We start from the raw sequence: 14,396 nt of genomic DNA, 5'->3' as shown, positions 1-14,396 counted from the left end.
GTGCCGAGGGAGCGCTGCATTCTCTGTGTCCGTGCAGAGGGTGCCCTGTATTCTCTGTGTCTGTGCTGAGGGAGCGCTGCATTCTCTGTGTCTGTGCAGAGGGAGCGTTGCATTCTGTGTCTGTGCAGAGGAAGCCCTGTATTCTCTGTGTCCGTGCCGAGGGAGCGCTGCATTCTCTGTGTCCGTGCAGAGGGAGGGTTGCATTCTGTTTCCTCCCAGAGGGAGCGTTGTATTCTCTGTGTCCGTGCAGAGGGTGCCCTGTATTCTCTGTGTCTGTGCCGAGGGAGCGCTGCATTCTGTGTCCGTGCAGAGGGAGAGCTGCATTCTCTGTGTCTGTGCCGAGGGAGCGCTGCATTCTCTGTGTCTGTGCAGAGGGAGCGCTGCAATCTGTGTCCGTGCAGAGGGTGCCCTGTATTCTCTGTGTCTGTGCCGAGGGAGCGCTGCATTCTCTGCTTCCGCCCAGAGGGAGCGCTGCATTCTGTGTCCGTGCAGAGGGTGCCCTGTATTCTCTGTGTCTGTGCTGAGGGAGCGCTGCATTCTGTGTCTGTGCAGAGGAAGCCCTGTATTCTCGGTGTCTGTGCCGAGGGAGCGCTGCATTCTCTGTGTCATGCAGAGGGAGGGTTGCATTCTGTGTCCTCCCAGAGGGAGCGTTGCATTCTCTGTGTCCGTGCAGAGGGTGCCCTGTATTCTCTGTGTCTGTGCCGAGGGAGCGCTGCATTCTGTGTCCGTGCAGAGGGAGAGCTGCATTCTCTGTGTCTGTGCCGAGGGAGCGCTGCATTCTCTGTGTCTGTGCAGAGGGAGCGCTGCAATCTGTGTCCGTGCAGAGGGTGCCCTGTATTCTCTGTGTCTGTGCTGAGGGAGCGCTGCATTCTCTGCTTCCGCCCAGAGGGAGCGCTGCATTCTGTGTCCGTGCAGAGGGAGCACTGCATTCTCTGTCCGCGCATGGGGAGCGCTGCATTCTCTGTGTCTGTGCTGAGGGAGCGCTGCATTCTCGGTGTCCGTGCAGAGGGAGCGCTGCATTCTCTGTGTCCGTGCAGAGCGAGCGCTGCATTCTCTGTGCCTGTGCAGTGGGAGCGTTGCATTCTCTGTGTCCGAGCAGAGGGTGCCCTGTATTCTCTGTGTCTGTGCCGAGGGAGCGCTGCATTCTCATTCCGTGGCGAGGGAGCGCTGCATTCTCTGTGTCCGTGCAGAGGGTATCCTGTATTCTCTGTGTCTGTGCCGAGGGAGCACTGCATTCTCTGTGTCCGTGCAGAAGGAGCGTTGCAATCTGTGTCTGTGCAGAGGAAGCCCTGTATTCTCTGTGTCTGTGCCGAGGGAGCGCTGCATTCTCTGTGTCCGTGCAGAGGAAGCGTTGCATTCTGTGTCCTCCCAGAGGGAGTGTTGCATTCTCTGTGTCCGTGCAGAGGGTGCCCTGTATTCTCTGTGTCTGTGCAGAGGAAGCGTTGCATTCTGTGTCCTCCCAGAGGGAGCGTTGCATTCTCTGTGTCCGTGCAGAGGAAGCGTTGCATTCTGTGTCCTCCCAGAGGGAGCGTTGCATTCTCTGTGTCCGTGCAGAGGGTGCCCTGTATTCTCTGTGTCTGTGCAGAGGGAGCGCAGCATTCTCTGTGTCTGTGCAGACGGAGCGCTGCATTCTCTGTGTTTGTGCAGAGGGAGCGCTGCATTCTCTGTGTCTGTGCAGGGGGAGCGCTGCATTCTCTGTGTCCGTGCAGAGGGAGCGCTGCATTCTCTGTTTCCGTACAGAGTGAGCGCTGCATTCTGTGTGTCTGTGCAGAGGGTGCGCTGCATTTTGTGTCTGTGCAGAGGGAGCACACCATTCTCTGTCCGCGCATCGGGAGCGCTGTATTCTCTGTGTCTGTGCAGAGGAAGCCCTGCATTCTCTGTGTCTATGCCGAGGGAACGCTGCATTCTCTGTGTCCACGCATTGTGAGCGCAGCATTCTCTGTGTCTGTGCAGTGGGACCGCTGCATTCTCTGTGTCCGTGCAGTGGAAGCGCTGCATTCTCTGTGTCTGTGCAGAGTGAGCGCTGCATTCTCTGTGTCCGTGCAGTGGGAGCGCTGCATTCTCTGTGTCCACGCATGGGGAACGCTGCATTCTCTGTGTCCGTGCAGATTGAGCGCTGCATTCTCTGTGTCCGTGCAGAGTGAGCGCTGCATTCTCTGTGTCTGTGCAGAGGGCCCGCTGCATTCTCTGTGTCTGTGCCGAGGGAGCGCTGCATTCTCTGTGTCTGTGCAGAGTGCCCGCTGCATTCTCTGTGTCTGTGCCGAGGGAGCGCTGCATTCTCTGTGTCTGTGCCGAGGGAGCGCTGCATTCTCTGTGTCTGTGCAGAGGGCCCGCTGCATTCTCTATGTCTGTGCCGAGGGAGCGCTGCATTCTCTGAGCGTCCATGCAGACAGGGAGAGTGTCCTCTAAGTGGGAGCATAACGCTGTGTTGTCGGAAGGTCATCGCAGATGGAACCCTGTGCTTTTGGAGGGTCTGTGCAATGGGAGCACTGAGCTGTCAGGGGGGGGTCAATGCAGAAGGAGCACCATCCTGTGGGAATGAGCTTAGAGGGGACAGCAACACTGTTCGAAGTTTAGCACAGAGAGCACTGTGCTGTGGGAGTGTTAGCATAGAGCGAGCACAGCACCATCGGAGGGTCAGCGCAGAGAGGGCGCTGCATTGTTGGAGGTGCGTTCTTTTAAAAGAGAGAAGTACATCAACATCTTGTCTGTCCTCTTAAGTGGACTGAAAATACCCTAACCCTAAGGTGAGTAATATTGTGCGGCTAATAAACAGGCAGGAATTCCATGGAAGCCTGGGACCAATCAACTTGAATAGCTAGTGGGATCTCGCTTTGCGTAAATTCTGGGCCATGTTTTTGAGATTACAACAGTGACTTCACTTTAAAAATATTCAACTGCAAAGCACTGGGAATTCCTCATGTCTTGGGAGGGGATATAAAAGTTTCAGCCTTTAACAACCGCTTCCTTACAGACTTGATTAGAAACTACCACAACCTGGCAGTGAGCCCAAGGCAAGAGGAATGACAGATTCCATCCCCAACCTGCACTGTGTACATCACGGAAGCTGTGCCTGAAATAGGTTCAGGGAAATCGGCCAGGGTGCCTGCTCCTGATCAATGTGCAGTCTAAAGTGAGAGCCAATACACCTTTATTTGTCAGTCAGAGCCCATGGACCCCATACTCCAGCAAGTTTGACTCTGGACCCTGGTGAGGAGAGGGCTGGGGTTGGCTTTGCCTTCCAGAATTCCTCATCAGGCCACAGTGAATGGGGCCCTCAGGTGAGACATTGGTGGCAGAAGCAATGTGGTCACACCACAGTTTCAGAGCCAGCAGGCAGTCCAGGAGAACTCGGCAGGTGGTGCAGGAGTCTCCTTGGGTCCAGCTCAGAAGTCGGTTTTATGTTTTGGAAGCTGGTGAAGATGCTGGCTCCTCAGAGGAGTGCAGTCAGAGTCAGGTTTGTGGTACCACAAGCGGCTCAGCTGTACAGAGGAGCAGAAGACAGGAAGAGCTTTAGCGTTAGGGGAATCATTAATGAGAGGAAAGGATGGGCATTTCTGTTGCCATAGATGTGACCACGATGGTAAGTTGCCTCCCTGGTGCCAGGGTCAAGGATGTCACAGAGTGGCTGCAGGAAATTCTCTGCTGGGGGAGAGATTGTGATCCACATTGGTACCAATGATTTAGGTAGGAAGGGGGATGGCATCCTGCGATCAGAATTTAAGGAGCTTGGCAGAATAACAAGCAGGACCTCAAATTTAGTAACCTCTGGATTACCCACAGTGCCACATGCAAGTGAGTACAGAACTAGGAGATAAGGCAGGTGAATGCATGGCTGGAAAGATGGTGAGGACGGAGGGCTTTAGATTCCTGGGACACTGGGACGGGGTCTGGGGGAGATGGCAGCTGTACAAGCCTGACGAGCTGTACCTGAACAGAGCTGGGACTGAGTTACTTGGGGGGCGTTTTTGCTGGTGCTGTCGGGAGGATTTTAAACTCGGCAGGGATGTGGCAACCAAGTTGAAATATTAGACAGGAAACCAGGATCCACAAATTACTGGGAGAGGCTGATAGCACAAGTATAGAAAATATTACATTAATTGGGGAAGTTGGAGTATGGGATAAAATAAGGACATCTAAATCAGGATTACTGTGCATGTATTTGAAGGCATGGAGGAGACTAAATAAGACTGGGGAATTACAGATACATATTGTCATGTGGAAAGATGCTGTTATGGCGATAACATTGACCTGGTTCAAGGAAAGATTGGACTGGATGTTAAATATTCCTGGTTACAAGGTGTTCAGAAAAGATAGGAAAGGAGGAGGGGAGGCGTTGTTGGGTAGGGAGAGGAATGCAGTGCTGGAGCCGGAGGATGTCCCAGTGGGTTCAAGGACAGAATCTAGTTGGCTCAAGCTGAGGAACAAAAAGGGTGAATAACAGCGTTTATTCCGCAATTTATACTCCGCCAACTAGTGAGAATAATGTTGAAGAACAAATCTGCAGGCAAATTACTGAGAGATGCAAACATTACAGAGTAGTTTTAAAGAGGGACTTTAATTACCCGAATGTGGATTGGGACAGTGGTAGCATAAAGGGCAGGGAGGAGCAAACGTTCCTCAATTGTATTCAGGAAATCTTCTGCGGCAGTGTATGTCCAGTGCAACAAGAAAGGATGCCCTGGTTGACCTGGTTCTTGGAAATGAGGCGGGCCAAGTAGATCAAGTGAGTGGGGGAACATTTAGGAGACAGTGACCATTGTATTGTAAGAGTTAGGATGATGATAGAAAAGAATAATAGGTGATCCAGAGTAAAAATAATTAACTGGAGGAGAGCTGACTTCAATTGGGCGAGAATGGAGCTGGGCCAGTTGGACTGGGACAAAAGGTCGGTGAGAGAAACTGTAGCTGAACAATGGGCTGCCTTTAAAACAGAAATGGCTTGTGCAGTCATTCCCTTAAAAGGGAAAGATAGGGTAAAAAATTCAGAGTTCCCTGGGTGAAAAAAGGAAATGGAAATTAAGATAAGGAAGAAAAAGTGTGCTTATGCCAAGTGTCAGGTAGAAAATATAGTTGAGAACCAACAGGAATACCGAAATTTCAGGAGGTGAAATGTTCATTAGCGAAGCAAAGAAGTATTATGAGAAAAGACTGACAACCAACATAAGGGGAAATCCCAAAGTCGTCTACATAAACAGTAAAACAGTGGTAAAACGAGGAATAGGGCCAATTAGGGACCTGAAATGGAATCTACACATGGAGGCTGGGGTGTGGTTGAGTTATTAAATAAATAATTTGCATCTGTCTTTACCCAGGTAGATGCTACCAAGCCACGGAGACAGACGATTACACTCTGTCCCTAGAATGGTTCAAACTTGGTACGGAGGAAGTGTTGAATAGACTGTCACTACTGAAAGTTGACAAGTCACCGGGACCCAATGAAATGCATCCGAGGTTATTGAAGAAATTGAGAGTGGAAATTGCAGGGGGGCTGGCCATAATCATCCCGTCTTCTCGAGACTCGGGAGGTGCCAGAGGACTGGGAATTGCAAATGTTACCCCCTTGTTCAAAGTAGCATTACAGAGCAGTCAGTTTATCAGTGGTGGGAAAGCTTCCAGAAACAATTATTTGGGATAGAATCAATAGTCACATGGAAAAATGCTGGTTGATTAGGGAGAGCCAGCATGGATTTCTAAAGGGGGAATCAAGTTTAACTAACTTTGAGGGAACAGAAAGGGTCGATGAGGGTAATGCTGCTGATGTGGCGCACATGGACTTTCAGAAGACATTCAATACAGTGCCACACAACAGACTTGTGAGAAAAGTTAGAGCTCATTGAATAAAAGGGGCAGTGGCAACATGGAGACAAAATTAGACGAATAAAGTAGAGAGTAACGGCCAATGGATATTCTTCAAACTGGAGACAGGTTTTTCGTCGAGTTCCGCAAGAGTCAGTATTGAACCTTTGCTTTTCCTGATATATCTTAATGATCTAGATCTTGGTTTGCAGGGGATAATTTCAAAATGTGAAACTATTGTAAACTGAGAAGAGGACAAAGGGCATAGACGGTCAGCACGACAGCACAGTGGTTAGCACTGTTGCTTCACAGCGCCAGGGTCCCAGGTTCGATTCCCGGTTTGGGTCACTGTCTGTGCGGAGTCTGCACATTCTCCCCGTGTCTGCGTGGGTTTCCTCCGGGTGCTCCGGTTTCCTCCCACAAGTCCTAAAAGATGTGCTGTTAGGTGAACTGGACATTCTGAATTCTCCCTCTGTGTACCCGAACAGGTGCCGGAATGTAGCGACTAGGGGATTTTCACAGTAACTTCATTGCAGTGCAAATGTAAGCCTACTTGTGACAATAATAAAGATTATTACAAGTTGATGGAGTGGGCAGATGAATTTCAATGTGGAGAAATGTGTGGTGATGCATTTTCATTGGAAGAACACGGAGAGACAATATTAAATAAAATGTATAATTCTAAAAGGGGTGCAGGAGCAGAGGGACCTGGGTGTATCTGTCCATACACATTGAAGGTGACAGGACAGGTGGAGAGAGCAGTTAATAAAGCAGACTATTCTGGGCTTTATTCATAGGGGCAGAGAGTACAAGAGCGAGGAGGTTATGCGGAATTTATACAAAACACTCGTTAGACCCGAGCTGGAATACTGTGCACAGTTCTGGGGGCCACACTCTAGGAAGAATGTGAACATACTGGAGAGAGTGGGGAAGAGGTTTACAAGGATGGTTCCAGGGATGAGAAACTTCAGTTATGGGAATAGATTGGAGAGTTTGGGAATGTTCTCCTTGGAGAGAAGACGGCCGAGAGAAGATTTGATAGAGATGTTCAAAATAATGAGGGGGCTGGACAGAGTAGACAGGAAGAAACTGCTCCCGCTCGTAAAGGGATCGAGAACAAAGGGCACAGATTTAAAGTGATTTGCAAAAGAAGCAAATGTGATGGAGATAAAACTTTTTCACACAGCAAGTGGTTGGGGTGTGGAATGCACGGCCTGGAAGAGAGGTGGAGGCAGGTTCAATCGAGGCATTTCAGAGGGTACGAGATGATTATTTGAATGGAAACAATGTGCAGGGATGTGGGGAAAGGCAGGAGAATGGCACTAAGTCATGATGCTCCTTTAGAGAGCTTGTGCAGACACTATGGGCCGAATGGCCTCCTTCTGCTCCATAATAATTCAGTGATTCTGTGAAACCCTTACACAACTGACAATAACTGTCTGAGGGATCCGTACCCCAGTGAGAGTCAGTGTGTGGGACGCGTACCCCAGTGAGAGACAGTGTGTGTGGGACCCGTACCCCAGTGAGAGTCAGTGTGTGTGGGACGTGTACCCCACTGAGAGTCAGTGTGTGTGGAACCCATCCCCAGTGAGAGTCAGTGTGTGTGGGACCCGTACCCCAGTGAGAATAAGTGTGTATGGAACCCGTACCCCAGTGAGAGTCAGTGTGTGTGGAACCCGTACCCCAGTGAGAGTCAGTGTGTGTGTGACCCGTACCCCAGTGAGAGTCAGTGTGTGTGGAACCCGTACCCCAGTGAGAGTCAGTGTGTGTGGGACGCGTACCCCAGTGAGAGTCAGTGTGTGGGACCCGTACCCCAGTGAGAGTCAGTGTGTGTGGAACCCGTACCCCAGTGAGAGTCAGTGTGTGTGGGACTCGTACCCCAGTGAGAGTCAGTGTGTGTGGGACCCGTACCCCAGTGAGAGTCAGTGTGTGTGGGACCCGTACCCCAGTGAGAGCCTGTGTGTGTGGAACACGCACCCCAGTGAGAATCAGTGTGTGTGGGACTCGTACCCCAGTGAGAGTCAGTGTGTGTGGAACCCGTACCCCAGTGAGAATCAGTGTGTGTGGGACTTGTACCCCAGTGAGAGTCAGTGTGTGTGGAACCCGTACCCCAGTGAGAGTCAGTGTGTGTGGGACCCGTACCCCAGTGAGAGTCATTGTGTGTGGGACTCGTACCCCAGTGAGAGTCAGTGTGTGTGGGACTCGTACCCCAGTGAGAGTCAGTGTGTGTGGAACCCGCACCCCAGTGAGAATCAGTGTGTGTGGGACTCGTACCCCAGTGAGAGTCAGTGTGTGTGGAACCCGTACCCCAGTGAGAGTCAGTGTGTGGTGAACCCGTACCCCAGTGAGAGTCAGTGTGTGTGGGACCCGTACCCCAGTGAGAGTCAGTGTGTGTGGAACCCGTATCCCCAGTGAGAGTCAGTGTGTGTGGGACCCGTACCCCAGTGAGAATCAGTGTGTGGGAATCGTACCCCAGTGAGAGTCAGTATAAAAAACCCAATTGATAACCAGCCAATCAGAATGATAGTACCCTTGTTCTAAAGAATTATATTCATTCATCCTGTTGTACACTGGAAGAGTCCAGTCATTGATTGGGGTCGAGGAAAGCATTTATTGCTCTTCTCTAATTGACCTTCAGAAGCTGGTGGTTAGCCACCTTAATAATGGAGTGGCTCGCTGGACCAGTTGGGAAAGCAGTGAAGAGTCAAGCCCACGTTGATGTAGTTCAGACAGAGTATGGGTGGCAGATTTCCTTCCCAAAAAGACATCAGAAACCAGATGTGTTTTCTACAATTGGCTTGTTTCATGGTCCTCATCTGACGTTTTGTTCCAGGATGAGGGCAGCACGGTAGCATTGTAGCCAGGGTCCCAGGTTCGATTTCCCACTGGATCACTGACTGTGCGGAGTCTGCACGTTCTACCCGTGTGTGCGTGGCTTTCCTCCGGGTGCTCCGGTTTCCTCCCACAGTCCAAAGACGTGCAGGTTAGGTGGATTGGCCATGATAAATTGCCCCTAGTGTCCAAAAAAGGTTAGATGGGGTTATTGGGTTAGGGGGATGGGGTGGAAGTGAGGGCTTAAGTGGATCAGTGCAGACTCGATGGGCCGAATGGCCTCCTTCAGCACTGTATGTTCTATTTAATTAATTAACTGCACTGAAATTCCACAACTGTAGAGAGTTGAACAAGTCTCTCCAGATCATTCGTTCAAGCTTCTACATTCCGAGTCCAGTATTCTATTGTCCTGACTGAAAGAACCCCCTTCCTGCCAAGTTGCGACTTTGGTCCTGACAAACCTTTGCACGGATGACTGTATTCACTGTATTCATATCAATATTTTTGTCAGGACAGTCACCAGTGCTGCTGCTAGAAATAGACAAGAAGCGTTAGTAAAAACATGCTTAATGTAAAGATGTGGTGCTGATATCTACCATGTTCCTTTGAGTGGAGGGGTTGCCGACACCCACCTGCTCCTGCAGTTCCGCCAGTCGATTTGCCCGCTCCTCTTCCGAATCTGAGCTGTTAGAATTAGAGGAGGATTCACGGCTGCTGTCACTAGATGACATTTTGGGCTTGGCAATGATTGGAAGTTGCGGGGGAAGAGGCGGAGAAATGTCAACAGGCTCGTCTGGCATCTTTGCAAACCGCATTTCAAATACGTCCTAACAGGAATAAACAAAGTAAACATCAACGCGTGAAGACCAGGTTCAGTATTCAACATGGTTGGTTGGACATTGATCAGGGGTGCTGACCGGGGGCGCTGACCGGGCGGCCGGAGGCGCTGACCGGGCGCCCTGACCGGGCGGCCGGGAGAGCTGACCGGGGGCGCTGACCGGGTGGCTGGGGGTGCTGACCGGGCGGCAGTGAGAGCTGACCAGGGGCGCTGACCGAGCGGCCGGGGGCGCTGACCGAGCGGCCGGGGGCGCTGACCGGGCGGCGGGGGGCGCTGACCGGGGCCATTGACCGGGGTGGTGACCGGGCAGCCGGGAGTGCTGACCGGGCGGCCAGGGGCACTGACCGTGCGGTTGGGGGCGCTGACCGGGCAGCCAGGGGCGCTGACCGGGCGCGCTGACCGGGAGTGCTGACCGGAGGTGGTGACCGGGTGGCTGAGGGCGCTGACCGGGCAGCCGGGGGTGCTGACCGGGGGCGCTGACCGGGCGGCCGGGGATGCTGACCGGGCAGCCGGGGGTGCTGACCGGGGGCGCTGACCGGGCGGCCGGGGATGCTGATCGGGCAGCCGGGAGAGCTGACCGGGGGCGCTGACCGGGATGCCGGGGGTGCTGACTGGGCAGCCAGACGCGCTCACCGGGCCGCGGTGCAGTCTCACCCAATCCTACCTGCAGTTTCCTGGCCATCGCCACCACTTCATGATCCGGAGGGTTGTACTTGTAACAGTTGGAAAACATTAATCGGATATCTGCAGCAAATCCCTGGGCATCCAGATAATCCCGACTGTCCATCTTTTTCTGAAAAACAGAGTACCATAAAAATCCTGCATTACCAATGGATTACTACAGAGGCAAGACACAAACATCTGATTCAGGAGGAACCAAACATACACCCTAACTATCAGCACACTCGGTATTGCAGCGTCGCATCAATTAAGATAAAGACAAAGCAAAATATCGCGATCGAGAAAAAAGGACTTGCATTTCTGTTGCCCCTTTATTACGAGGATTTGAATGCAGGAGTAAAGAATTCTTGCTGCAGTTGTACAGAGCCTTGGAGGGACTGTATCTAGAGTATTGTTTACAGTTTTGGTCTTCTTACCTAAAGAAAGATATATTTACCATCGAGGGAGCACAAATGAAGGCCCACCAGACTGATCCCTGGCATGGCAGGATTGTCCGATATGGAGAGATTGAGGAGACTGGGCCAGTATCCCAGAGTTTGGAAGAATGAGAGATGATCTCATTGAAGTTCACAAAGTTCTTACAGGGCTGGGCAGGGTAGGTGCAGGAAAGCTGTTTCCCCTGGCTGGGCCCTGCTAGAAACAGGGGGCACCGTCTCAATCTAGGGGAAAGGCCATTTAGGACTGAGGTGAGGAGGAATTTCTTCACTCAGTGGGTGGAGTTCTCTCCCCAAGAAGCTGTGGAGACTCAGTCATTGAGTGTTCAAGACAGAGATGGGTAAATTCCTAGATATTAAAGATATGAAGGGATGTGCAGACGTGCGAGGAAATGGCACTGAGGTAGAAGATTGGCCATAATCAGTTTGAATGAGAGAGCAGATTCGAGGGGCTGAATGGCCGATTCCAGCTTCCTAACACAGCTCTGATCAGCCTACTGTCACCCCTAACAATACAATGCTCACTCAGTACTAGATTTTCTTGCTCTCCTCTTTATAGTGGGACTTCAACCCAGAAGAGCACTTTCCACTGGACCATAGCTGAAGCCTGTCATTTCTTTGTGCCAATTTTGTTTGGGGAACGTGCAGTGTGCAAATTGGCTGCTGTTTCCTACATTACAATGCCTATGCTTTAAGTTATTAATTGATTGCAAAGAACATGGAGACATCCTCAGATTAGAGCAGCAGAAATGGAAGTTCTTTCCTTCTTCTTGTCTCACTTAAGATATGAGAAAGTACTGTTCCCCTCCCCCCCCCCCCCCCCCCCCCCCCACCCACACCAATCCTAAAATCTCTGCTAGGCACCAGTACAGAGAGACCTGGAACTAAGTGAAGCATGGTGATGGAGACCAGAGCTTGTATCCCCAATTCAAGACTGCATCTGCTCAATAACGAGCGCAAGTTGCCTCTCCGTTGGGCACAAGAGAAGCTGACGTACTTTCACACTGCTGAGGTCCATCGGGTGCTTAATGATTTCGTGATAATCATGCAGTTCCAGGGCCTCAGCATCCACTGGTTTGTAGAAAGGCCATGCATAGGCAGCATGTTTCTTGGACAGCATTTCCTTCAAGATGTTGTCGCAGTGCCTCAGGTGCTCTGTCAGTTTCCCCTTCTTCCCCAGGGGATGCTGTGGCTCCACCTCCTCTGTGTCCTTCCTTGATGGTTTGAATGGATGCCCGGTCTCCTTCCGCAACACTTGCTTTGAGAGCTTGGGTTGTGCTGAGGCCGGAGGAGGGGACTCGCTGTTGCTCGCAGTGATGGCACAGGTGCTGGGAGTGGTCGTGTCTGCTTTCCGCTTCACACCTTTTTTCTAGAAAGAACAAAAGGTTTTTACATCAATAAACAACCTGCCCACTCCCCAAAACCATAACCTTCAACTGACTGTCCCACTCAGCCTCTCCCTAATCATTTGTTGTTCATCCAGGGTGGCACAGTGTTTAGCTATCTCACAGTGGCAGGGACCCACATTCGATTCCAGCCTTGAGTGACTGTGTGGAGTTTGCACTTTCTCCCTTGTCTGCATGGGTTTCCTCCGGGTGCTCCGGATTCCACCCACAGACCAAATGTGAAGGTTAGGTGAATTGGCCATGATCCAATGGTTAGGTGGAGTTACAGGGATAGGGCAGAGGAGTGGGTCGAGGTGGGTTGCTCTTTCGGAGGGTCGGTGCAGACTCGATGGGCTGAATGGCCTCCTTTTGCACTGTAGGGATTCTATGATTCATTTACCAATTTGCCCAGTTTACTGTGGACACTTTTTCTCATCCCGTTGAAGTCAACCTCAACTGAATCTAGAATTTCGGAGCTGTCCACTTCCAACATTACATGAACTTGAACTGGCACCAGGGAGGCAACGTACCATGTGGAACTTTCCACACTGTTTACAAAGGCTTCTATCTGAAGTACTAAGACCATAAGATATAGGAGCAGAATTCGGCCAATTGGCCCATCGAGTCTGCTCCACCGAAATGTTGAATCCCTACAACTACTACATCACACTTCCCTTGCCTCCTCCTCTGCAAGATGCCATGGTCCACATTCTGGCTGAACTACAAACTGTCCTCGGCCACATTTAGAAAATACAATGTGCCTTTTGAATAGGATCAGCTTCTGTGTTTCCTCGTTTTCTATCTCACCTGAGTTTCCCCTATTCTGTGCAGTCAGCTTTGGCCACATGAACCTCATTCTAAGCCTGTGTCTTTTCTCTCAGCCTACAGACTAGCGATTGAAGCGGAGCTTTCTCTTGTCTATTTGCCTGGATGCCTTCTACTGCCTCAGGGAGGCAATAATTTCACACACAAAAATCCTGCCTTAAATCCAAGACTGTCGGCCTTCACAAAGGGCTGGTTACAGCCAATCACTGCACACTGACTCACCAATGAATAAATGGAGCCAGAAGTGGAGTGGGGCTATTACCTTGGTAATCAGCTGCGTCGGTGGAGAAATTATTGGCATGACTGGGCTGGAAGACTGAGCAGGGGCCGCCGTGACCTGGGTGAGCATGGCAGGTGGCACTGCAGTGGAGATGATGATGGGAGTCGGAGAAGTCTTGGGAGGAGCTTCTGGGAAGACTGTTGGCTCACTGGCTGAAGACACTGCTGCCACCTGCTGCATTCCTGCAGAGAAAGATTAGCGACAGACTAAATAAGCAACAGAGTAATGAAGCCAACACTTAAAACACACATCAACTATACAGGCACATGGGGTTTTTTGGTACAAAGTCACTGGTGGTACAATCAACTCCTCAGTATTACCATTCCTCCCTTCTGCAGCTTGTCGCTTAACACTGCCTTTGAGCGAGTTCTGCTCCACATGCTCAGAGGTAGGATCTTAGTGAGGCCAATCCAACACGGGAAACAGAAAACCAGAGTTTAATCCATTCCCTGGCTAAGACGACAATAATCATGCCAGCGTGCTATCTGCCCACAAGCTTCAAAAATCCATTCTGCTGTGACGGGGAACGAGATTAATAAACACCCAGGATCCAGCTCAAAAGGCAACTTCACCAGGAAAAATGATTTCCTGCTATTGACTTTTTGCCAGGTCACAGGTTTATCAGCACTGCGCACACACCACAATCTCTCTTCAGGCCCTCCTCAATACAAAATGACATTTATAAACTATTCCACTATGGAATATATCAGCCCAAGCTCAACCCTGTACAGATGTTGAGTGGTGCTCACAAGGAGGAACCCTGGCTGATTGATTGCCCCTCCCTGAAGGAGATGAGAGTCTGAACCCCATAGCTGCGCTGAGTTCCATTGGTTCAGCAGGGATCAGGGCTGGAAGCACATCCCAAGGGGAGTCACAGGTTACAAATTAAATCAGATCCATTGTCATACACCTGCACAGCTCTAGTTACCTGGCTGCTTTCGGCCTTTGCCTCGTGGCAATGGGGCTGTCAGTTCCACTTCTTCCTGAGGCATCTGCGCAACTTTTTGCAGGAAGATCTTCTCCAGGGTCTGCGCCATTAATACAATGTCATCGCCAGGCTGCGAGAAAGGAGTGGGTTAAAAAGGGCACGCACACAGGGAATGATGGTGGGTTGAGGATGCATGATTATGACGCAAGTCATCGAACACCCGTCACAAAATCTCACACGTTCACTGCAGGTCAAGGGATTGTAGGGAGGGGAGATGCTTCATCAAATCTACCAGCACAGGAAACTACTCAGCACCTTGGCTCTTTAGAAGAGCTCTTCAGAAGATTCTGGCTCTTTCAAAAAGCTATCCACTGAGTCCCATTCACTCCTGCTC

At 50.9% G+C, this 14,396-nt stretch overlaps 1 protein-coding gene across 3 annotated transcripts in view; it reads right to left on the bottom strand.

The window, feature by feature from the left end:
• Window positions 1-14,396, bottom strand: part of LOC140399367 (bromodomain-containing protein 3-like) — a 92,364-nt gene that overhangs the window by 50,481 nt on the left and 27,487 nt on the right. For 2 of the 3 annotated variants that reach the window (XM_072488943.1, XM_072488946.1), the window contains exons 4-8: window positions 14,003-14,132; window positions 13,057-13,256; window positions 11,582-11,953; window positions 10,134-10,262; window positions 9,228-9,458 (exon numbers count right to left, since the gene is read on the bottom strand). In XM_072488943.1, the coding sequence (XP_072345044.1) occupies window positions 9,228-9,458; window positions 10,134-10,262; window positions 11,582-11,953; window positions 13,057-13,256; window positions 14,003-14,132 (1,062 nt within the window). The remainder of the gene's footprint in view (window positions 1-9,227; window positions 9,459-10,133; window positions 10,263-11,581; window positions 11,954-13,056; window positions 13,257-14,002; window positions 14,133-14,396) is intronic. The other variant, XM_072488944.1, reaches the window with a different exon arrangement.

Source organism: Scyliorhinus torazame, chromosome 22, assembly GCF_047496885.1.
Source record: "Scyliorhinus torazame isolate Kashiwa2021f chromosome 22, sScyTor2.1, whole genome shotgun sequence".
In the NCBI taxonomy this organism is placed as follows: Eukaryota; Metazoa; Chordata; class Chondrichthyes; order Carcharhiniformes; family Scyliorhinidae; genus Scyliorhinus; species Scyliorhinus torazame.
The sequence above is the reverse complement of the archived record's forward strand: the minus strand, read 5'-3'. Positions and strand labels throughout refer to the sequence as shown.